Source organism: Sinocyclocheilus rhinocerous, unplaced genomic scaffold (genome assembly GCF_001515625.1).
Source record: "Sinocyclocheilus rhinocerous isolate Xijiao unplaced genomic scaffold, SAMN03320098_v1.1 scaffold470, whole genome shotgun sequence".
Lineage (NCBI taxonomy): Eukaryota > Metazoa > Chordata > Actinopteri > Cypriniformes > Cyprinidae > Sinocyclocheilus > Sinocyclocheilus rhinocerous.
The window spans coordinates 487,340-511,330 of NW_015637537.1; the positions used below are offsets into that span (position 1 = coordinate 487,340).

General features: G+C 35.7%; 5 protein-coding genes across 5 annotated transcripts; all 5 read right to left on the bottom strand.

The window, feature by feature from the left end:
• Positions 1-7,884: 7,884 nt before the first annotated feature.
• nppa (natriuretic peptide A) lies at positions 7,885-9,021 on the bottom strand. Its single transcript, XM_016564031.1, has 2 exons — positions 8,896-9,021; positions 7,885-8,163 (listed from the first exon to the last, which is right to left on the bottom strand). Exons 1-2 carry the CDS (start codon positions 9,007-9,009, stop codon positions 7,885-7,887), a joined length of 393 nt encoding a protein of 130 aa, XP_016419517.1. The 5' UTR covers positions 9,010-9,021.
• Positions 9,022-12,221: 3,200 nt separating this feature from the next.
• LOC107748980 (brain natriuretic peptide-like) lies at positions 12,222-13,121 on the bottom strand. The gene is made up of 3 exons (XM_016564018.1): positions 13,005-13,121; positions 12,430-12,688; positions 12,222-12,238 (listed from the first exon to the last, which is right to left on the bottom strand). The coding sequence occupies exons 1-3, from the start codon at positions 13,119-13,121 to the stop codon at positions 12,222-12,224; spliced, it is 393 nt and encodes a 130-aa protein (XP_016419504.1).
• A 1,680-nt stretch (positions 13,122-14,801) lies between these two features.
• LOC107748981 (brain natriuretic peptide-like) lies at positions 14,802-15,701 on the bottom strand. Its single transcript, XM_016564020.1, has 3 exons — positions 15,585-15,701; positions 15,010-15,268; positions 14,802-14,818 (listed from the first exon to the last, which is right to left on the bottom strand). Exons 1-3 carry the CDS (start codon positions 15,699-15,701, stop codon positions 14,802-14,804), a joined length of 393 nt encoding a protein of 130 aa, XP_016419506.1.
• Positions 15,702-16,631: 930 nt separating this feature from the next.
• On the bottom strand, positions 16,632-17,531 carry LOC107748982 (brain natriuretic peptide-like). The gene is made up of 3 exons (XM_016564021.1): positions 17,415-17,531; positions 16,840-17,098; positions 16,632-16,648 (listed from the first exon to the last, which is right to left on the bottom strand). Exons 1-3 carry the CDS (start codon positions 17,529-17,531, stop codon positions 16,632-16,634), a joined length of 393 nt encoding a protein of 130 aa, XP_016419507.1.
• A 2,758-nt stretch (positions 17,532-20,289) lies between these two features.
• On the bottom strand, positions 20,290-20,928 carry LOC107748995 (C-type natriuretic peptide 3-like). The gene is made up of 2 exons (XM_016564033.1): positions 20,812-20,928; positions 20,290-20,734 (listed from the first exon to the last, which is right to left on the bottom strand). The coding sequence occupies exons 1-2, from the start codon at positions 20,896-20,898 to the stop codon at positions 20,438-20,440; spliced, it is 384 nt and encodes a 127-aa protein (XP_016419519.1). The 5' UTR covers positions 20,899-20,928; the 3' UTR covers positions 20,290-20,437.
• Positions 20,929-23,991: the final 3,063 nt, after the last annotated feature.

Here is a 23,991-nt window from a genome sequence, read left to right on the forward strand (position 1 = left end):
TTTGAAAAAATTACCGTAATAGAGTAATCAATGTAAAGAAAGTCACCAATATATATATCATTTGAATTATGGGGCGTAACTGTAATTAGATTTTTTGGAGTTAATGCCAAAAGGCAATAAAATATTTTGTTAAATTAGGCTTCATTTACTAAACAAAAATAAACAGAATATTTTTCTTTTCTTTGATTTGGGGTGAAATGTATGGAAGCCTGTTTACGCCGCTGAACAAAACTACAAAAGGTAATTGCGACTTTATCTCACAATTCTGGGTTTTCCTCGCAATTCTGCCTTTTTTCTCAGATTACAAGTTTATATCTTGCAATTCTGACTTTATAACATGCGATTGCGAGTTTATATCAGAATTCTGAGAAAAGTCAGAAATTACAAAATGTAAACTCTCAATTGCAAGAGAAAAAAAGTGAGATATTGTGAGATAAAAAATAAAAAGATAATCGTGACTTTATTCAGTGGCGGAAACGGGCTTCCATAGAAGTGACTTATTTTCATAAGATCTTAGTAAGTAGACCCTTTCTAGGACTCAACAATCAGATGTATATGGATTTTCATCTCATATAGTCATGCCATTATATCAATAATCCCTTTTTTTAGTGACACATTTACTCCATTTCGAAATGCAATGTAAAGTTATGGCATTTATTCCAAGTGAAGAATGTTTTAATTGTAACTGTGGCATTAATAATATTTTTCTTCCGTTATTTTTTTTCCCATTCCATTGAAATGCCCTGCCATTCTTGACGTTGTTTTGTCAGGGAAGAACGTTCTCAGGGTGTGTTTGTAATAATGAGCTAATCAAACCACCAGAAAATCACTGAATTACAGGGATTTATGTAAAACATATGCTTGTTTTCATAACGTTAACACAGTCATGATATTAGTATATCATCATTTGACTGTGGTTTGATTTCAAGAGCAGACTAAATAGTATTAGAAGAAATTATGGCACATTTATATACTATACATTCCTGACATATTTATTGTTTACCGTAATTTTCTTTTTTATTTGATTTATTTAAGATGAAGGATATTTTGTCACATGTTTTAATTTATGCTTTAAAATGTTGTTTATCTACTATTGCAGTTTTTTTTAATTGTGATGTGGAACTATCAACGTTTTATTTGAGGTGTCTTTTTAATGTATGTTTTATAACATACTGTTTAATTTCTTGACTGAAGATGTGCTGCAGGTTTGGAGAGCCGACTAAACACCATCCGCCTGTTATAAAAGCTTCATAAACGATATGCAAATGTTACGTGAAAATCGTCTGTGATCTCAATATTGCGTTGTGATATCGTACACTATCATTATGGTTTTTCAGGTGATTAATTTTATGCAGTTGTCAAAATAAAATATACACCTTTGTAAGACTTGTGTTCAGTGGAATGAGTTCAGAATTCATGCAGCAGGCCTAACAGCATTTGTAAAACTGCTTGCATATCCTAAAATGATTAAGAAAATTTATTTTAATGCTTAAGTATTCGTTGAACTGCATTCTTCCACTAGACGATATATTTTCTGTACAGAACATCTGCCAGTCATGACCAGATGCTGCTTATTATCATCAAATAAACTCTTGTATCACACTGAAAGGTGGACCTTGCATAAAGTCACTGTAGAAAACTTACACACTTGTGCAATTTAAGTTGTTACTCACGCAAAATATAGAACTTTCAAAAACATGCTCTGGTCAAACTCAAGTATTTCAACTTTATTAACTGTAACTGATTGACAGTCAGTTTAGTGTTCACACTGACAAAGCAACATTAATTTTAAGTGGAAGTTGGCAATTTCCAGAGCCGGGGCCATTTGTGATGCAACAATTTGTGCAGTGTACAGCTTAGTTTTATGCAAATGAGTATCAACACAATGTGACAATGACCAATGGGAGTGCAGACAGTGATCTGCCATCTGATACAGGCCAATAGAAACCACCAGCACTGGCGACAGAGCATTCTGAACTCCGAAAATCCATTGCTATTAGGAAAAAAAAAAAAATGCTTATTGAATAATAATGGTTATTAATCATTTAAATAATATATATTTATAACATAACTAAAATGTATACATTTTTTTATACATTTATTTTATTATGTATTGCTCCAATAGCATACATGTACATTACCATTTAAAAGTTTGGGGTATAAGATATTTGAATGTTTTTGAAAGTCTTTAATGCACATCAAGGCTGCATTCATTTAATCGGAAATGAAGTGGAAAAAAATACAAGAACATTGTGAAATGTCAGACAATAAGACCAAAAATGCAAAAAGTGCTGCTGAGGTGAAAAAACTTTCTCAAATCCTGATGCTCTTTGGAGTAATGGATAGTTCAACTCATAAAAAGCATGCAAAACCAAGGCAGTCAAGGATGTGTAAAAAATACAAATTTTCTCTATAATAATGTTAAAAACTTATCGGTGCACACAAACACGTTGTGGCTAACAGGCCTTCATCAGGGTGTAAAAAAACAAACATACTCAAGTATTTTATACTCCAAACAATTAGTCAGACATGATCACCTGACTTGGTGAAATAAGAGAGGAAATTCAAATCATCAGCATAATCAAAAACAAACAAAATCACAACATTTAGCTCAAACACAATATATCAAAAATCAACTATGTAAAACATCAAAATATATATTTACATCAAACACAATCACCAATGTCAATACCAATAACAGTGTGTATTTACATCAGATAAGTACTTGAGTGTTTGTTTGTTTAGGCTTTTTATTTTTACTCCTCCTTGAGTGCCTTGGTTTTGTGTGATTTTTAAGTGTTTTTTTTTTGTTCGTTTGTTGTTTTGTATATATAGCCTATGTTTTTTTTTAAATGTCAGTTTATTTCTGTAATGCAAACGTTGACTTTTCAGCATTACTACAGTCTTCAATGTCACATGATCCCAGAAATCATTCTACTATTTTATTTGATCACTAATCCACAACCCGATCTCACGAAAGTGCGTATAAATAGTACGCCAAATAAAAAACAAAAACTCGTGGTATTGATACGCAGAAACTGACTTTGGCGTGTATATGCTACGCAATGGGTAGGATTAGGGTTGTGCAGCAGCCCATCTCGGGTTGTGGGGTAGATGCGTATCATATGTACGCGAAAACTGCGTCATATGCACGCCAACAAATTTCATATCATATGCACGCGAAAACTACCTATTACATGCACGCCAAACACGTGCGTATCATATGCACGCCAAAGTCATTTTTTTTGCGCATCAATACCACGAGTTTTTGTTTTTATTTGGCGTACTATTTATACGCATTTTCATGAGACCGGCAACACTGTCACTTTCTGAAGGATCCCGTCATTAAGGAACTGACTTCTGTTTAATACGGTGAAAGAGAAATTGAGGACAAAGCAAAAACTTGAGCAGCATCTTCTCATAGCAAAGTAGTGAAATGGTTTAAAACGGAGTCAATTGTGATATAGCAATAAACCATCTGATTAACAGGTCAAACTTTAGTTTGGGGACCAATCCTCACTATTAACTAGCTATTAACTATGACTTTTGACTCTTAACTCCTAATTTGCTGCTTATTAATAGTTAGTAAGGTAGTTGTGAAGTTTAGGTATTGGGTAGGATTAGGGATGTAGAATAAGTTCATGCAGAATATGTGCTTTATAAGTACTGACAAACAGCCAATATTCTAAACATGCATTCTTAAGGATGAGAATTTCCCCCTTAAATAAAGTGTTATGGATTTACATGTATATACACATATATAAAGTATATATACATATATATATATATATTTTTTTTTTTGGCATTAAGAGATATCTGGTCGTACAGTAGGAATGAGTCATGTGTGATGAATAAAGAGTGTCTGCACCTGCTGCTCAGTCAGTCATATTCACAGCAGAGCTCTGAGTCGGATTCATTAAGCTCTTCACGGCCGAGTGCGTGGAGTTAAACTCACTCTGACGCATGCATGCAGACCTCCTAATGTAGGCTGATGTGTCGGACATGGACCATTTCAGCCCAGATCCGATTTCCACGAGGAAACAAGGCTCATAAAATGTCGAGAGCTAATCGTGGCAGTCCTCATTGGCAAATTAGGACGCTGTCATTTTTTTCATTCCAGTTCATCTGTGGTTTTGTGCTAAGGAGGATGCACATCATAGTGAATGAGAAAGGCCAGTTCATGGACTACAGATCTCCCATCTCCCATCAGATTCATTGACTGTCACTCACTGACACAGAGCTTCTTATCAAGAGTCTTGTCAAGAAAGGCCTGTGATGTAATACTAGTTCATAAGTGCAGATTTCACTCAATTTGCTCTTATATTTCAGCAGCTGCTTTGTCTAGATTCCAAATTCAAATACATATAAAAAAAAACGTTTTCATTTATTTTGCTACTTTAAACTTGTTATTGTATACCAGATCAAAACCTTCAGTCTTAAACTACAAAAAATATGTTTAAACCATGATGAGCTAAACAAAAAAATCCTTTCAATATTATATGAAAAAAATACAATGCAAAAAAAAAAAAATCTAATTATTTTAGTTTTTACATAATGTATAATATTATTTAAAAATATATATCCTTGCAAATATTATTTATTAGTAAAAAACACATTTTCAGTTGTGGTATCATTTCCATCACAATGAACAATATTGCCACAACCATTTTCAAAAGTTTGTGTCTTTCTTTACTACGTGGACAATAGTGTCATGTGAAGAACATGCTTGAAATTAAAAATCAAATGTGATTTGTGAAGAGGAGAGAGAAAAATCACCACTTAAGTAAATCACAGAGTAAATACCTCTTGAGCGCAGACTAACTTTTGCGTAGGGTTTTCAATAAAGCTGCAATTTTCTCAAATTATATTAAAAAAAAAAGTGTGAAAATGTATAATTATGTAATAATTGTAATACATGTAATGTTATATATGTGGGATACATAAAATTCTAGCCATGAAGTTTTGTTCCAAATGCTTTAAAAGTGTCATTTCCAATACTGCCATTAACATAACTGAAGAATAGAATAGAATAGAATAGAATTTTCATGACCTTCAGACAGAATTCTCCCATGATGCATGTAGTGTCTGCTGGGTGTGGGGGGTGTTTTAAGAGACTTTATATTTCATAAAAGTCAACAGAACCAAACATGTCCATATTGACTATACAGTATGTGGTGATATTCACTCAAATTAAATTGACCTGAATTGACCATGTACATACTCTGTTACTTCTGTCAGTCCTTTCAAGATTCAGATGGATGAAAAACCCTGTCCTGACAGAGATGTTCCCAGTAAGAGTGTAAGAAAGTCTAAGAACGACTGTCTGCCACCTGGAGGGCGTTTTGCCTATGGTCATACATCAAATCTGCCACTTTATTTCTCAGTGCAGTGTGAATGAACCCTCAGACTAACAGCAGTCCTCACCTCCAGCTCTGACACGCTTGCTGGCTGCTCATCTAATTCTCCTGTCACTGCCATCTCACTGGATTCACACCAGACCCAAGACATCAGTCTCTAACAGTCACGGAGCAGAGAACTGAAGTTACTAATAAGAGCAGCGGTCTGAGCGGAGGCATTATTCATGCAATCAGGAGCGAGCCCGCTGAGCTTGTGTAATAGGATTAAGGCTGCCATGGCTGGAGTATTTTTAAGGTTAGCGCAGGTGTTGATAAGCACCTGCAGCTGTTGGACTCATTATAGTGCAGTGCTGATGTGTAATGAGTCTGATAATGGCCATTAGAAGAGATGGTGTGGGTGGTACACGAGTAGATTCCTTATGAATGGGAGAAGGGGCTCAGTGGTGAGCTTATGTGTTTCTGTGTTAGCCCTGGAGTTATTGAGTTTTGTTTTGAGAAAATCTAAAAAATGATTTAAAAACCAGGATTTTGTTATCACTTTCTGCAACTAAACCCCCTTAAAATCTGTTCATACTGTTCTTGAAACAAAATGGTATTTTACATTTTATTTCTAAGTACAGTTTCGGCTGTAGAAATGTGACAAAAGAAATAACAGCACAAACAAATAGCAATTCATGTTTATTTGGGTCTGTTATTCTTCATTAAAAGCAGAATTGCACAGGAGTATTGCAATCTCATAAACCTCATAAATGAATGCAGAATAGTATTCATGCACGTGATTTTTGCCATATATTGCATTTCAACAGACTTATTAGCACTCAACTACTTGTACATAATAAATATATCAAACAAATATGAACCATCAGATAACGTAAAGCACAACAGGCATTGCAAAATATAGACAAATTTTGTAACACAGTCTTGTTGGTTTCATTTCCATGTTTAAAAAAAAATTCCACAGTTTCAGTTTAACATGCATTTTGTAACATTTGAATTTCATCTTTGTTTTCTACTCTACAAATTCGTTTTCTGTGTCAACTATAATTACAATACATGCAGTTTTTATGAGCTCATATTTATACTACATTGATATTTATACTGAAAAAGGCCCAATGTTATTATATTATAACATATTAAAGCCCAATGTGCTGTTAATATGTTAACATAAAGAAATTTTCTGTTTATTTTTCGCAGGAGTTTTTCCACCCACATACATTGAATTACAGATTGTATTGTGTTTTATAGGCACACTGTAAAAAAAATTCCGTAAAAAAAATGGCAGCTGTGGTTGCCGGAATTGTACCGTAAAAAATACGGTAGCAACGTTTTAGGTTTTACGGTTTAACTTAAATTTACAGTTAAATGCTGTAATTTCATTAACTGATATAATGTTAATGTACCAACCTATTGAAGTACTGAAATCTGTTTTGTACCTTTGTAATACACTGATAACCACCAAATGCAGGAGGTGATGAGAAAGTCACATGATGAACCAAAGCCCATCACAAGCAGCTTTTAAATAATAACATATATAGAAGGTGCACAGAGTCATTCACACAAACACTAAACACCATCATGGTAACACACATGAAACTGAAATAATGCAATAAACATTCATTTAACAACATTAAGTGTAACACACAACCCTAATATACAAAACTGATAAGAAAAAACTAAGAAGAAACATGGTTATTTCAACAAAAAAACATCAAATTTGAAATGTAACGCAGGGAATTCTGGGAATGTCAATTTACAGTTATTCACTGTAAATTATACGGTATTTTTCACATCCAAAAACGGAATACTACCTTAAAATTAATGTCCAATACATGTAATGTCCAGTACAGTTTTTCACCGTATATAGTAGGGGAATTTACCGTTAACCATTTAACAGGTTTTTACTGTAGCATTTTTACAGTCTTTTACCATTAAATTCACTGTCATTTTTTACAGTGCAGCACTTTAAAATAAGGTTCCATTAACATGATATCAGTGTTAATTTCTACATTATTAAAATCAAAAGTTGTATCTGTTAATATAATCTAATGGACCTGAGCCAACATGAACTAACAATGAACAGTTGTATTTTTATTAACTAACTTAAAAAAGAGGAATAAATACTGTAATAAATGCATCGCTCATTGTTAGTAAGGGTTGGTTCTTGAATTAACTAATGAGACCTTTTGTAGATAATATCCGGACAGAAAATCACCAGTGTCTTTTACATTTTCTACATTTTTCTCTTTCTTTTTGTCCTCCCAGTTAACATGAGATATTTTTTACTTTTAACTTCATTTGACACACAGGACCTTGTAAAAGGTCATTAAAAATCGGAGGAAAAAATGGTGAAAGTTACAGGACCTTAGCTTAGATTTACTTTTAATTAGATTTACTGAGATTTTTCCCCTCTCTTAAATACACGTACATTTGAACCTAAAAAGTTCATAGACAACTGCCCACATGTAAAATAATTTATATATCATAAATATATATTGCAATCTCAATGTCACTGTATCACTCATCATAGCTAACCTTTTTTAGAGTTGCACCCAAGGGTGCTGGAGGACCCTATGCGATCCAGCCGTCCCCCGAAACAGCCAGACAGGCTTTTGCTCCGGGTTGACATGAGGAGATCTACGAGGCGGTTTCTCTGCGTCTCGAATCCATCCGAGGGGTTGCTGTCCTCCGCCGGAGCTGCTTCTTCCTCTCTGTCTCTGTCCCAGGACGTGTTGCTGTCCTCATAATCCACGGCTCTCTCAGGAGCCTCTTCTGCGGCCAGGGCCTCCTCAAGCTGCTGCAGCAAGCTCTGGAGAGCAGAACAGAGTCAACCTAGCCATTCTGTTGAAACGTTTTCTAATGTACTATGCTTGTAGTATTCTTTGCATGCTCGAGATGATATTAATGTTTTTTTTCCCTGTTTGGATCATATTAAATCTCATTCAGTTTAAGGCCTCGATGAAACTAACACCGTAAAAAATGACCAAAAACGGTAACATGGTTTTATTCAAGTCTGAAAATACGATTTAAAGGGAAAGTTCACCCAAAAATGGAAATTCTGTCATCATTTGCTCAGCATCAAGTTGTTCCAAACCTGAATGATTTTCTTTCTTCTGTTGAAAATAAAAAGACATTTTGAAGAATGTGGGTTACCAAACAGTTTCTGGTCCCCATTGACGTCCATACTATGGAGAAGAAAAAAAAATACTATGGAAGTCAATGGGTGCCATCAAGGGTTTGGCTACCCACATTCTTCGAGATATCTCCTTTTGTGTTCGGCAGAAGAAAGAAACTCATATAGGTTTGGAACAACTTAAATTTTCGTTTATGGGTAGACCATCCCTTTAACGTTCAGTCAGCCAACCTAAACATCCATTTATACCAAAAAAAAAAACGTACTTTTCTGCGTTGAGGTAGAAAAGGCGTGCAAGTTACGACTTTTTATCATAGCTACTAGAGTAAACAGATCCAAACGTTCTCGTTTCACTGCGAGTTCTCTCAATATTTATTTATTTATTTTAAGGGTTCAAAGCAGAAATACCTTCAGCTTGGCCATGTTGCTGGCGGGACTGTGTCTGCTCAACGTGTGCGCTTGTACATCCATCTGGTGCCAAAGCAGGACCAGTAGTCCTGTGAGAATAAGTCCTCTGATCATCTCTGGGTTCCTCTGGCTGCTGGCTCTTTCTCTCTGAACTGGCCGTCTGCCTGCTTGGCTCTTATATAGGGACAGTTGACTGTCAGGAGCTCATCCTCTGTAAACTGTGTGAAGTGCATTCCGACACCTCGTCTGTGATAACGCTCCTGGAGCAGATTTCCTTTTAAGTGTCTGTTTGGTGCGGTGTGAGGCGGCTCGCTGGAGAACTCCTGATGTGTGGCGCTGGGTCTGTAACTCGGACACAAACAGTGACCTCAGGCATCATGGGAATGCATCCGCTGCACGAGTGGCTCACATGGTTCCGGCATCACCTCACAACTGATACAAACTACAACTAACTATACCATAAGGGGTTAAAACAGATGATGGTCTATATATAGGCCAGTGATGATGACTGAAATGATGACTTTATGGAGAAATAATAAGGTAACAAACCAGAACCTTTACTCATGTGCATGTTAATGATAACTGAACTAATTTCTTTAAAGTAGTTAATAGACATTTTAATACCATTGGCAATCTAACATCTTATGTGCAAATATGTTTCTTCGGCGAAGAAAATGAGTGGTGTAGTTATTTGTCTGGCAAATGGCTAAATCTAAAATAATGTGGTTAATGTTTTTTTGCAGAATAAATGATGTAGCTGATAGGGGAGAATGAAACTTGTTAAATGTTTTACTCCAGTGAATATTATAATACTATCAAAAGTAAAAGCCATCTTCCATATCATATCTGTATTTAAAATTTATTAAACGATAAACAACTATAAAACAGGGTTATTATACTTAACTAAGTACTGTGTGTGTGTGTGTGTGTGTGTGTGATTTTTTTTTTTACATTTCTGCTTAAAAACTTATCAAATTTATTTTAGCTAGTGGCCAAATTAAAATTTCTAATTTTCTTCTAGTTTAACTTAATGTACTAAAATAACTAAAACTTTAGTAAATAAAAGAACTGAAAAAGTAATAAAAACTATATGGAAAATAAAATAAACAAAATGAATAAAAATGACAAATACAGACCAAAAATTACCAAAACTTTATTATTGTTATTATTATTATTGTTGTTGTTGTACATCAAAATGTGCAATAATATTTTTAAAATGTGCTAAGAATATTTTCTATTTGAAACAATCTTTGTCGTCCCACTTTAGAAAAGGATGTTTCAAAAGTGGGACAGCATGTTTTGACTAATGTGGGACAGTCAAATATGCTATGTTATTCAATTGATAAAATGTGCATTAAGAAAGTTAAATGCCATACATGTATTTTTGTTAAATATTTGGACTTATAATGCTGAAATATTATTTGTTTTAAGATCCAGATTTAAAATTTAGAGACTAGAGGACAATGGGTTTCTGGACCATGATGAGTCCATGGTAACAAGGACTACTAATTTTTGTTATGAAGTGTTTTTATCATCACAGTTTGCTTAGCACATGCTTTTGAAAATACATATTCCATATTCTTACCATGTGCAGAGTACAGAAGTTTAATTTTTTAAGTTTAACAGTTTTAAAGACGTTCCATAATAAATCTTCTTTAATCGTTTATGAAATTATTTTGCTATCATTTTTGTCCAGTTTTACATTTTTGACTTCATTACATGGTTATTATTATTGTTGCTGCCAGAAATCTGACATTTTTGTAATAAATTATTTTAAATAGTAATAATTTAATTTCTGTTATATAGTTGGATTTACCATTCCACATGTGAACATATAGGCTATATAAGACAAACTGATGAAGACAGCAAACACACTGTAGGCCTACTAAATTAATTAAGCAAACATAGTTATGCATTAAGCATTAAATATGAAGTTTGCTTTGTAAAAATTTAACGATTTCTAACCCAAAACATAGTGTCCCAGATTTGAGCATGAGCCGTCCCACATTAGAAAATCCACAAATTCTTAAACGATTTGGCACAAGGAGCACTGATATATGTGCAATTTCCCCTTAATGTACAATATCTGAAAAATTTCTTCTGATATAATAATGGAACATCTTGGGGATTTTATAATGATAAAAGATTTTGATTTATCGTTTTGGCTTCACATGGAAATATGAGACCATTCAAAATTGCAAAAAGTGTCCCACATTACCCTATCCACCCTATTATTATTACTATTATTATTAATACTATTATTATTACTACTACTTCTACTAAGTATTAATAAAAACGACAATAGTGTCTCAATTATACTAAAATAATAATAATAATAATATACAAGGAAAATATTGAACTGTTTTGGCCAACAAAAATTTTAATTCATAATTTGATATAAAACGTGCCAAACATGTGACAACTTGAACCAACTTGCCAATGTTAGTTTGGAGCTATTTAGCTACCTCTGGTTTCCCCTATTCATTAACAACTTATACCGAAAAGCATTTTGTTCTAAATGTCACCACCAAACCTTGTGATAACATAGGCCTAAATTATACTGAATGTCACTGAAATGTTGTATCTAACTCAGGATAGTGACCTTGAGTTCCCTTGAGTAATGTGAAGCACTGTTGCTCTCCATGGTGCTGAAACAGGTTTAACTGATAATGATGCCCTGAGGAGGGACCGAGGAATTTCTGCGACTCCAAGGGCCAGTTTGATCAATGCGATCATGTTGTTGTTGTCGGGCAAACAGTGCAAGAACTTTATTCTTCATCCTAAACTATACTTCAATATTCCAGAGTTCAATATAACCATATCACATTATAATTTGAAATAGCTTATTATATATTCAGTGAAAACTCATGGTGCATGTGTTCAGGTAAATTTTGAGGAAAAAAAAGAAAGAAACGAGAAAAAAAGATTTCGGAAACAAAGGCATGTGTAAACATTTATTACGACTGATCTGAATGACAATTAAATTAAATATGCATATACATATATAACTGGACTATTTAAACAATTTAATAAATATCAAAATAAATATGCATGGTTAAGAACAATTTCTGGAGTCATAGATAATAACAGTAAAAAAAAAAAAAATTTGTCAGGTAACCTAGAAATGTGCTTTGATAGTAATATCTTGTTTTTTTGTTGATGTCAAAAATATAATTTAATATGACTAAATCAACCTGAATACATTAGGTTACACCAACAAAAGTCATTGTAAGGTCAGATCAAGTAGAAATAACTCTTTAAAGTAACACCAGCACTAAAAGTTTAACTTTTTTTTTGCAGTGTAGAAGCTCCTAATCATTAAGACTTCACCACTTCTTAGAACCTGGAAAAAGAGAAAACAAGAGAATGTGTAAGTTAGTGGACCATAAACCTGTATGTTAATATCATTTCTGTAAATTAGCGTGTCGAGGAAACTAACTATTATAAATTGTTGTCTAGAAACAGTTCTTTATTTTTGTATTCAAAGTATGTTATGTCCATATTAACCGTGCGATACGTAAATGAAGTGGTTACCTGAGCGTCCGGCGGTGTTGCAGCCCAGGGACGACATGGAGCCGATTCTGTCCAGTTTGCGCCCGAAACACCCGGAATATCTCTTGGAGTCCTGCCGGACCGTCCTCAGGTCCCGAGCAGACAGATAGTCTCTCATGTCAGTCTGGGGTGGAGTTTGAGCGCGGGTTTCCTCAGGATTAGCCTCCTCTTTCTTCACTTTCCTCAGTGTTTGCTCTTGAGAAGCAGCGGGAATGGACTCTTCCAGTCGCTGTAGAAGAAGCTGACAGGGCCATATGTGGCTCATTAGTTTGCCCTATTGGGTGAGCATTATTAAGCAAGTTTGAGTCCTGTCTCATTCCAACCCGATCTCATGAATGTGCGTATCAATTGCTCGAGTTTATGTTTCGATTTGGCGTACTGTTTATACGCAGAAATTGATCAAATTGCATATGATACGCAATGGGTATAGGATTAGCGCTGTGGGGTAAATGCGTGTCATATGCACGCCAAAGTCAATTTTTGCGTATCAATACCCCGATTTTCTGTTTTTATTTGGCGTACTATTTATACGCATTTTCATGAGATGTTCGTCTTACCTTTAAGACATCCCTGTCCTCGGTGGTTAAGGCTGTGTTTTGTAGCGGGAAGGCGCCCATGAGCTGAACGCTGAAGAGCAAGAGAAGGCCGACTAGAGGAATGTCAATCGAGTTCATGTTTCCTGATGTTTTTGCTGCTCTTCTGTCTCGTTTGTCGTTGTCTGTATACTCTCTCAGCGGAGCCTCGAGCTCTTTTATACTTTAAAGTTTGACACGCCAGTTATGTGAAGAATGGCGGTGCATTCCGACACCTCAGTCTGATAAAGGCTGCTGTCGGAAATCAGTCATTTAAAGCTTATAGACGAGTCCAAATGGGCCATACAGTGACGGGAACACCTTCATGATTTCATTATACCCCTGTTCCCTGAAATCATTCACATCAAGTGGCTTGCATGGCACTTTAAGGCAAGTTACAGTAGGCTACATATACGCTTTATCTGCATAATAATTAATAATGTCACTAACAAACACTGTATAATGTTAGAGTGAGCAGTTTATAGGCTGAACATATATTAAAATACATTAATAAGTATTAACTGTGAACATTAATCAATGGTTTCAAGATTCAGTCACACTTTATTTTAAGGTCCAAGTCTTGCTATTAACAATTAACTATGACTTTTGCCTCAATAAACTCCTAATTTGCTACTTATTAATAGTTAGTAAGGTAGTTGTTAAGTTTAGGTATGATTAGGGATGTAGAATATCATGCTATTATTATTAATACTATTATTATTACTACTACTTCTACTAAGTATTAATAAAAACGACAATAGTGTCTCAATTATACTAAAATAATAATAATAATAATATACAAGGAAAATATTGAACTGTTTTGGCCAACAAAAATTTTAATTCATAATTTGATATAAAACGTGCCAAACATGTGACAACTTGAACCAACTTGCCAATGTTAGTTTGGAGCTATTTAGCTACCTCTGGTTTCCCCTATTCATTAACAACTTATACCGAAAAGCATTTTGTTCTAAATGTCACCACCTAACCTTGTGATAACATAGGCCTAAATTATACTGAATGTCACTGAAATGTTGTATCTAACTCAGGACAGTGACCTTGAGTTCCCTTGAGTAATGTGAAGCACTGTTGCTCTCCATGGTGCTGAAACAGGTTTAACTGATAATGATGCCCTGAGGAGGGACCGAGGAATTTCTGCGACTCCAAGGGACAGTTTGATCAATGCGATCATGTTGTTGTTGTCGGGCAAACAGTGCAAGAACTTTATTCTTCATCCTAAACTATACTTCAATATTCCAGAGTTCAATATAACCATATCACATTATAATTTGAAATAGCTTATTATATATTCAGTGAAAACTCATGGTGCATGTGTTCAGGTAAATTTTGGGGAAAAAAAAGAAAGAAACGAGAAAAAAAGATTTCGGAAACAAAGGCATGTGTAAACATTTATTACAACTGATCTGAATGACAATTAAATTAAATATGCATATACATATATAACTGGACTATTAAAACAATTTAATAAATATCTAAATAAATATGCATGGTTAAGAACAATTTCTGGAGTCATAGATAATAACAGTAAAAAAAAAAAAAATTTGTCAGGTAACCTAGAAATGTGCTTTGATAGTAATATCTTTTTTTTTTGTTGATGTCAAAAATATAATTTAATATGACTAAATCAACCTGAATACATTAGGTTACACCAACAAAAGTCATTGTAAGGTCAGATCAAGTAGAAATAACTCTTTAAAGTAACACCAGCACTAAAAGTTTAACTTTTTTTTTGCAGTGTAGAAGCTCCTAATCATTAAGACTTCACCACTTCTTAGAACCTGGAAAAAGAGAAAACAAGAGAATGTGTAAGTTAGTGGACCATAAACCTGTATGTTAATATCATTTCTGTAAATTAGCGTGTCGAGGAAACTAACTATTATAAATTGTTGTCTAGAAACAGTTCTTTATTTTTGTATTCAAAGTATGTTATGTCCATATTAACCGTGCGATACGTAAATGAAGTGGTTACCTGAGCGTCCGGCGGTGTTGCAGCCCAGGGACGACATGGAGCCGATTCTGTCCAGTTTGCGCCCGAAACACCCGGAATATCTCTTGGAGTCCTGCCGGACCGTCCTCAGGTCCCGAGCAGACAGATAGTCTCTCATGTCAGTCTGGGGTGGAGTTTGAGCGCGGGTTTCCTCAGGATTAGCCTCCTCTTTCTTCACTTTCCTCAGTGTTTGCTCTTGAGAAGCAGCGGGAATGGACTCTTCCAGTCGCTGTAGAAGAAGCTGACAGGGCCATATGTGGCTCATTAGTTTGCCCTATTGGGTGAGCATTATTAAGCAAGTTTGAGTCCTGTCTCATTCCAACCCGATCTCATGAATGTGCGTATCAATTGCTCGAGTTTATGTTTCGATTTGGCGTACTGTTTATACGCAGAAATTGATCAAATTGCATATGATACGCAATGGGTATAGGATTAGCGCTGTGGGGTAAATGCGTGTCATATGCACGCCAAAGTCAATTTTTGCGTATCAATACCCCGATTTTCTGTTTTTATTTGGCGTACTATTTATACGCATTTTCATGAGATGTTCGTCTTACCTTTAAGACATCCCTGTCCTCGGTGGTTAAGGCTGTGTTTTGTAGCGGGAAGGCGCCCATGAGCTGAACGCTGAAGAGCAAGAGAAGGCCGACTAGAGGAATGTCAATCGAGTTCATGTTTCCTGATGTTTTTGCTGCTCTTCTGTCTCGTTTGTCGTTGTCTGTATACTCTCTCAGCGGAGCCTCGAGCTCTTTTATACTTTAAAGTTTGACACGCCAGTTATGTGAAGAATGGCGGTGCATTCCGACACCTCAGTCTGATAAAGGCTGCTGTCGGAAATCAGTCATTTAAAGCTTATAGACGAGTCCAAATGGGCCATACAGTGACGGGAACACCTTCATGATTTCATTATACCCCTGTTCCCTGAAATCATTCACATCAAGTGGCTTGCATGGCACTTTAAGGCAAGTTACAGTAGGCTACATATACGCTTTATCTGCATAATAATTAATAATGTCACTAACAAACACTGTATAATGTTAGAGTGAGCAGTTTATAGGCTGAACATATATTAAAATACTCCAGAGTTCAATATAACCATATCACATTATAATTTGAAATAGCTTATTATATATTCAGTGAAAACTCATGGTGCATGTGTTCAGGTAAATTTTGAAAAAAAAAAGAAAGAAACGAGAAAAAAAGATTTCGGAAACAAAGGCATGTGTAAACATTTATTACGACTGATCTGAATGACAATTAAATTAAATATGCATATACATATATAACTGGACTATTTAAACAATTTAATAAATATCAAAATAAATATGCATGGTTAAGAACAATTTCTGGAGTCATAGATAATAACAGTAAAAAAAAAAAAAATTTGTCAGGTAACCTAGAAATGTGCTTTGATAGTAATATCTTGTTTTTTTGTTGATGTCAAAAATATAATTTAATATGACTAAATCAACCTGAATACATTAGGTTACACCAACAAAAGTCATTGTAAGGTCAGATCAAGTAGAAATAACTCTTTAAAGTAACACCAGCACTAAAAGTTTAACTTTTTTTTTGCAGTGTAGAAGCTCCTAATCATTAAGACTTCACCACTTCTTAGAACCTGGAAAAAGAGAAAACAAGAGAATGTGTAAGTTAGTGGACCATAAACCTGTATGTTAATATCATTTCTGTAAATTAGCGTGTCGAGGAAACTAACTATTATAAATTGTTGTCTAGAAACAGTTCTTTATTTTTGTATTCAAAGTATGTTATGTCCATATTAACCGTGCGATACGTAAATGAAGTGGTTACCTGAGCGTCCGGCGGTGTTGCAGCCCAGGGACGACATGGAGCCGATTCTGTCCAGTTTGCGCCCGAAACACCCGGAATATCTCTTGGAGTCCTGCCGGACCGTCCTCAGGTCCCGAGCAGACAGATAGTCCCTCATGTCAGTCTTAGATTGAGGTTCAACACGGGTTTCTTCAGGATTATCCTCCTCTTCTTCCACTTTCATCAGTGTTTGTTCTTGAGAAGAAGCGGGAATGGACTCCTCCAGTCGCTGTAGAAGAAGCTAAAAGGGCCGCATGTGGCTCATTAGTTTGCCCTATTGGGTGAGCATTATTAAGCAAGTTTGAGTCCTGTCTCATTCCAACCCGATCTCATGAATGTGCGTATCAATTGCTCGAGTTTATGTTTCGATTTGGCGTACTGTTTATACGCAGAAATTGATCAAATTGCATATGATACGCAATGGGTATAGGATTAGCGCTGTGGGGTAAATGCGTGTCATATGCACGCCAAAGTCAATTTTTGCGTATCAATACCCCGATTTTCTGTTTTTATTTGGCGTACTATTTATACGCATTTTCATGAGATGTTCGTCTTACCTTTAAGACATCCCTGTCCTCGGTGGTTAAGGCTGTGTTTTGTAGCGGGAAGGCGCCCATGAGCTGAACGCTGAAGAGCAAGAGAAGGCCGACTAGAGGAATGTCAATCGAGTTCATGTTTCCTGATGTTTTTGCTGCTCTTCTGTCTCGTTTGTCGTTGTCTGTATACTCTCTCAGCGGAGCCTCGAGCTCTTTTATACTTTAAAGTTTGACACGCCAGTTATGTGAAGAATGGCGGTGCATTCCGACACCTCAGTCTGATAAAGGCTGCTGTCGGAAATCAGTCATTTAAAGCTTATAGACGAGTCCAAATGGGCCATACAGTGACGGGAACACCTTCATGATTTCATTATACCCCTGTTCCCTGAAATCATTCACATCAAGTGGCTTGCATGGCACTTTAAGGCAAGTTACAGTAGGCTACATATACGCTTTATCTGCATAATAATTAATAATGTCACTAACAAACACTGTATAATGTTAGAGTGAGCAGTTTATAGGCTGAACATATATTAAAATACATTAATAAGTATTAACTGTGAACATTAATCAATGGTTTCAAGATTCAGTCACACTTTATTTTAAGGTCCAAGTCTTGCTATTAACAATTAACTATGACTTTTGCCTCAATAAACTCCTAATTTGCTACTTATTAATAGTTAGTAAGGTAGTTGTTAAGTTTAGGTATGATTAGGGATGTAGAATATCATGCAGAATGCGCTTTATATAAGCACCAATAAACAGCCAATGGCTATGCTAGTAATATGCATGCTAATAAGCAAATAGTTAATAGTGAGAATTGGTCCGATAATGAGAAGTGTTACCGATAATTCATACGATTTCAATCAGACGGAGCTTCATGCATATTTATACAAATCTTAAGATTTTTATACGAAATCGCCAGTTTGTAAAATAGTTTTATGAGATCGGGTTGACTTTTTAATTTTATATATATTTGTGCACATTTGGACCAGCTGTTACTATGCTGATGTACTGTCAACTAGAAAGATCTCATTGAGAATTGAAACACTGGTAAAGCATATGAAAGTAGGAAAGAGGAGGATAGCAATAAATGTTTATTAAGACACTATGGGTGCAATGTATGTTCCAAATATATTTGTATAAACGTAGAGTATATAGAAAATGATTAGATGCAGGCCTCACTCTTAAAAAAATTAAGGTTCTTTATTGGCATCAGTGGTTTCATGAACAACCTTTAACATCCATTGTAACCTTTCCATTGCACAAAAGGTTCATTATAGTGGAAAAAGGTTCTTGAGAAAATTAAAATATTCTTCACACTATAAGACTAAAACAGTTCTTTTAAGAACTGCTCACTGAAAAGTTCTTTGGGGAATCCCAAATGGTCCCGTTTGGTCCCGGGGTAACCTATCTGTAGTTTAGGATTACATGTGTATCACAGAGCTGATTTAAAGTACTGGAATCACTGATTTAACTTAATTTCCAGTTCATAACAAATATGGGAAAACAGGTCAACAGAGTTACGGTTAGGGTTTATTACTTATTAAGACACTCATGCGTACTGTACAGATGGCTTGCATCGTTAGTGGGGATTACCAATTGTCCCAGTTACAGTGTTTTAATGATTGTTTTCATATAAATCAAGCATCTTAAGAACACAATGCCTGAGTCCTCTTCTCTTCATGTCTCATTCTCAAGATCATTTCAGTGTTTCAGTTTTTTTGTGCTCAAATCGTCTGTTGCTTTTCAGGTTGTTCTCGGAATCCAACACGCTCTCACTCCCAACTCGTGAAATACTTTTCAATCATTTCTACTTTTACAAACCCATTTAAAGAATTAAATACGTCTGGACATGACGCACAGAGCAAACAACTGAGAGCAGTGGGGTTCCCTACACGTTGAAAAATGACGCTAAAGGGGCACCCAGTGCATAAAAACTGACGCCAAGGGGTCCTGAAAGAGTCCATAAGCGACGAGATGGGAGTGAGAACGTGTTAGAGCCTATATCGGCAAACAAACTATAGGCTGGATTATATAACACCTAAAATTGAATGACAATAAAGGAAAGTTTCATTGTGAAAAAATTAATATCGTAAACGCTTAGTCAATGTATGTTACTTTACTTTTTCTAGTATTTTGTTTGTTTCTGGGTCATGCCTAAATTCAATAGATCTCACCAACAGATATTTATTTATGTCAATAAATGATCCATGTGATCACAATAAATTGGACTATAGCTCCAGCATACACTGTAAAATGCTTATCATTAAAGTCATTTTTTTCATGGAAATCTGAATAAAAGTTTCATTCGTCAAAAACTGACGTACCTTATGTTAGCTCAGGTAGAAATAGACCCTAATGGGCATCTTGGCACTTTTGAATCATTGATTCATGGTAAAAGTTAATACTAAAAATATAATGTAATTTATTTTGCAAGGAGCAAAACTATGTTTTAATTTTAGTTTTTGATTTTTGCCTGAATGGGTTTCTTTATGTCTATTTTAACGAACAAAAAAATTACATATGCATCATGTTAATGCATTATGTTAGCATATATGCATTAATTTACCTTCTAAGTTCATTGTCAAATTTACTCACTTTAGTTTTAGACCACAGTGACTCACACGTTATGCAAAATATTTATTTTGCAGCAATATACATTGTCTATAACACGAATGGGTTTATAGAGGACATAAATAAATACATAAATAAATAAATAAATAGATGCAACGGTACAAAGCAGCAGCCATGGAATCTTCAAATACAAACTATTTACATGTCTACAGCTTAAATAAATAATGGCCAACACATACAGCATCACCTGAACACAAATCTACGGTAAACGTTCAGTCAACACTTCTTCTTCTTTTTTTTTTTTTATCGAAGATGTGCCTGCCAAAGTGTGTCAAGTATTTCAAAGTCCCAACCTGCAAGAAGTGACATGACATGAAGTAATAAGACATGACTTATTTTATTTCTAATACGCGTTTGCACAATGTTCCATGTTTATATTTCGCCAACATCTCCTAACAAACCTCCGCTTAACACCCGAGTCCGCTAAAAGACCCGATTCTTTCGAGTCTGACCCCAAAGCAGCTCCTCAGCCCGCCTTTCTTGAATCGACTCCAGGAGCGCTTGGAAGTGGACAGTAAATCGCCTAGAAGACGTTCGATGGCGCTATCTTTTCCAGCCAGCGCTGAGTTGCGCGCATCTGAATCCCACATTTGCTCATCCAGCGCGCTCTTCTCGGATCTCGCATCTTTCTGCTCCATCACCGACTCCTCCGACTCCACAAACGGCGTGTTCACTTCTTCATCTAACAACTGCTTAAGACTCTGCTATAAAATATGCATACATGCATGATTAGTCAGAGTCTAATAAACGTTTAAGAGTGAGCTAAGACTGGAAGACTCACCTGTAAGCTGGTGACTGGTTTGGCACCGACCAAGTTTAAAAGTAGAAGTGAAGACAGGCAGAAAATAGAGATGTTATTGGCGATCATCGTTGCTGAAGTGGTCTGGATGTGGTGGCTGTGTGCGGCTGCCTTGACTCTTCACTCGTACCCAAGCACCGTGTCCAGGTGCGCGCTTTTATTTCGCCAGGAAGCAAGAGCAAACCCTACGGGGAGGGTTCTTCATTTTCATCAGGGTCCCACCTCGTTGACCGACCATTACAATGGTGACGTGCAGGAGGCTCCTTCTAATTGTCAAAGCATTAGATGTTAAGTGCGCAGAACATCATCTCGTGTTTTATCATGGAGGTATACAGTCCATAGCCTCCGTGCGCACTTACACTCGTCTCATCCCAGTGTTTCTTACAGAAAGCTCTATCCAAATCAGTGTACAGCATTTTATCCAACACTTTGTGCATTTAGTTCAAGGCTTACACACATTGCCAATGCAAGTTACCTTAAGATTAAAAAATAGAATGTTTTACTTGGACAGAAGCTGCCAAGTGTTTGGATTTTTTCATTCACAATACCTATGTTTTTAAAATCACTCAGCATTGAAAAAGTCAACATGTGACCGAAACGTTTGCCTTGTTTTTTTCAGTAAACTTTTATCTGTGATTTTTGGTGAAGTGTGCAGACTTTTTTTTTTTTTCTAGTATTTTATTTTTTGGGAAACTTCTTTTGGTCTACGCACCTTGGTTGGACTGTTTTGAAGGCATGGTGAGTTTCTGGCTGTTTTCCTGTTCTTAAAATGAGGCATGAAGCAAAACCTCCCTCTGGTTAGCTAGAACCTCATTTTGACTTAAGAAGAGACTGTTTCATTAACTCTGAAAAACACTGCAGTATATGAAGGTTTTGAAGGCAGCATAGATGCATCCTTCATATACATATGACATCCCACGGTCCTGTAATTTTTTATTTCCCCCCCAAATTGTTTCATTTCTACAGAGAAATAATCATTGTAGTTGAATTTGTTCTAGATCATTAGAGGTGACACCATGACGCCTTGGAAGCCAGCCTGAGTTTCCTTAGGAGGTAAAGCCATTGTCTGTCAGTTCAGTTTGATGGATTTCATGCAGGCAGTGTGTGGTTAACTCACAGTCTGGGAAAGTCTTCTCAAAAGAGATCCCTCGCTTATTCTCAAGGCGATGTGAATGCACAGCAGTGGGATTTTTATGTCGTGATGCAAAAGTTTCTTTACACACAAAGATTACCCAACAAAACAGAAGAAATGTCTCTTCAGAAAGCTTCAAACAATAGAAAGAACCACAGAATCCAAGTTTTACGCTGATTTTCCCATATGTATGACAGGCTTTGTGGCCACCTGTATTACCAAATAATACCAAATAATTTACCAAAATGTTTGAAACACATTGAGACTCCAACCACAAAAAAATGTACAACACAAATCTCACTACAATGGAAATCAATCAGATTTTTCAGCCAATGAGAAAATGCTTTCTAATTTTCTCAAAAAGTGTAAACACCATGACTTTGCGGCTCTATCAAAATGCCGTCTTTGGTTCTGGGACTGGCATAGCAACATTGTCTCTCTCAGCCAATAGGGAGAGTTTGTGGTGAGACCATGCGACCAATGGCAGACAGTTTGGGAAACCTGTTTGAAAACAAGCATTGTTTTCACATTTGCTTTGGTGACGCCAGTGGCTCAGAAATGACACACTTCAGCTTTAACCCATCGTTGTCCCTCATTACTTTCACATTGTCTGCTGGCTGCATTTATTATATTCTCTCATATTTCATTCGGGCAGCTCTTAACTTCGAGCACAGTTCACTGAGCACGGCTCTTTCCCTGATGAGAAGCCAATGGGGCTAATTAAGATTTTAATGACAGGCTGCACTGCAGTCTGTTCCAAATGTCATTTATTTGCTAAAGATATCATATTCATAATGTGTTACAAAAAAAGATAAAAAATAAGATCAGCAAAATCGTAATAATTCAGTATTTAGAATTACTTTATTTTGTTGTCCTTTTAAAAAATGTCCAATTCCAACATAAGCCATTTCAACATCACAATTAGTCTTTAAAATGTTTATAGCCACATGTCATTAGGCTTGCAGAGGGAACTATATCTTCCAGATGGCCTCCGACCTGTTTTCCTAATAGCTGTGCTAGATGCCGATGGCCGCTAAAATGCTAATCAGTCCCTGTTTGCCTTCATACTGTGCTCCAGTGGAAAGCTAGCAAGAGATCATCAGTCAAGCCCTGGCCACCTGTCCTCCTCATGCTGGGTGGAAACCAGCCTCGGGCCTTTATTGGTTTGAGCCAGGCCTCTCGTGATGTTCAACCCAAACCTGAGTATAGCCATCCTTCCTTGTTAGAAGGATGAGATGCAGTTATCTTCAAGTTTCTACCTCTGCCTCCCTTGATTTTGCCATGAGTCTCAAATGGAAATGTTTACAGGCTTTAGCTGCTCACACGCTGCATGTTTGAGATCACTCTTCACAAAAGCAGTTTAGCTAAAGGATCAAAACAAGTAAAAGACAAGTTTTTTTTTTTTTGAGACAAAGACTGTAGTTGTTTCTCCTGTGAAGTATTATTAGTGGCGTTTGCTGCGAGCATTACTTATTTTTCAGAGGGTTATTGATTTCAGCAAACTCCTAACATCAAATCTAGCTATTATTAACTTGCAACATGCTAAGAACATCAATGATGTGACTTGCTAAGGACGGATAGTACTTGTCAATGTGATCTGACCTAGGTTTTGAACCCTAGGGGTAATAAAACAGAAATACCCCATTCCGATAGCTAGCTAGATAGATAGATAGATAGATAGATGTGCGATTTATTAATAAAAAATATAATTTATTTATTTTCTTATTTATTATAAAGACCATATTATTTATGTATTTGTTTGTTTGATTATTTATTTATTTATTTATTGGCTATTTACAACTTCATTTTACCTAAATTCGCTTTAATAGGAAGGTATAATTTTCACTGATGATAAAACAACATTTTGTTAGTCCAATTATTACAATTACAAATTATTACAAGTTTAATTTAGTTTACTTACTACAAATGAAAAACCTTAATGTGCGCGCACGCACACACACTAAAATAAAATATAATAGAATAGAATTGAATAGAATTGAATTGAATCGAATGAAATTGAATATAGTAGA

Bases quoted from the DNA above. Each gene is read 5' to 3' on its own strand.
- nppa (XM_016564031.1), bottom strand. From the start codon at position 9,009: ATGATCAGAGGACTTATTCTCACAGGACTACTGGTCCTGCTTTGGCAC. The intron at 8,164-8,895 runs GTATTTCTGCTT...TCTGCTCTCCAG, and splicing joins GCAACATGGCCAAGCTGAAG to AGCTTGCTGCAGCAGCTTGA.
- LOC107748995 (XM_016564033.1), bottom strand. From the start codon at position 20,898: ATGATCGCCAATAACATCTCTATTTTCTGCCTGTCTTCACTTCTACTT. The intron at 20,735-20,811 runs GTGAGTCTTCCA...CATATTTTATAG, and splicing joins AACCAGTCACCAGCTTACAG to CAGAGTCTTAAGCAGTTGTT.
- LOC107748980 (XM_016564018.1), bottom strand. From the start codon at position 13,121: ATGAACTCGATTGACATTCCTCTAGTCGGCCTTCTCTTGCTCTTCAGC. The intron at 12,689-13,004 runs GTAAGACGAACA...TGGCCCTGTCAG, and splicing joins AGGACAGGGATGTCTTAAAG to CTTCTTCTACAGCGACTGGA.
- LOC107748981 (XM_016564020.1), bottom strand. From the start codon at position 15,701: ATGAACTCGATTGACATTCCTCTAGTCGGCCTTCTCTTGCTCTTCAGC. The intron at 15,269-15,584 runs GTAAGACGAACA...TGGCCCTGTCAG, and splicing joins AGGACAGGGATGTCTTAAAG to CTTCTTCTACAGCGACTGGA.
- LOC107748982 (XM_016564021.1), bottom strand. From the start codon at position 17,531: ATGAACTCGATTGACATTCCTCTAGTCGGCCTTCTCTTGCTCTTCAGC. The intron at 17,099-17,414 runs GTAAGACGAACA...CGGCCCTTTTAG, and splicing joins AGGACAGGGATGTCTTAAAG to CTTCTTCTACAGCGACTGGA.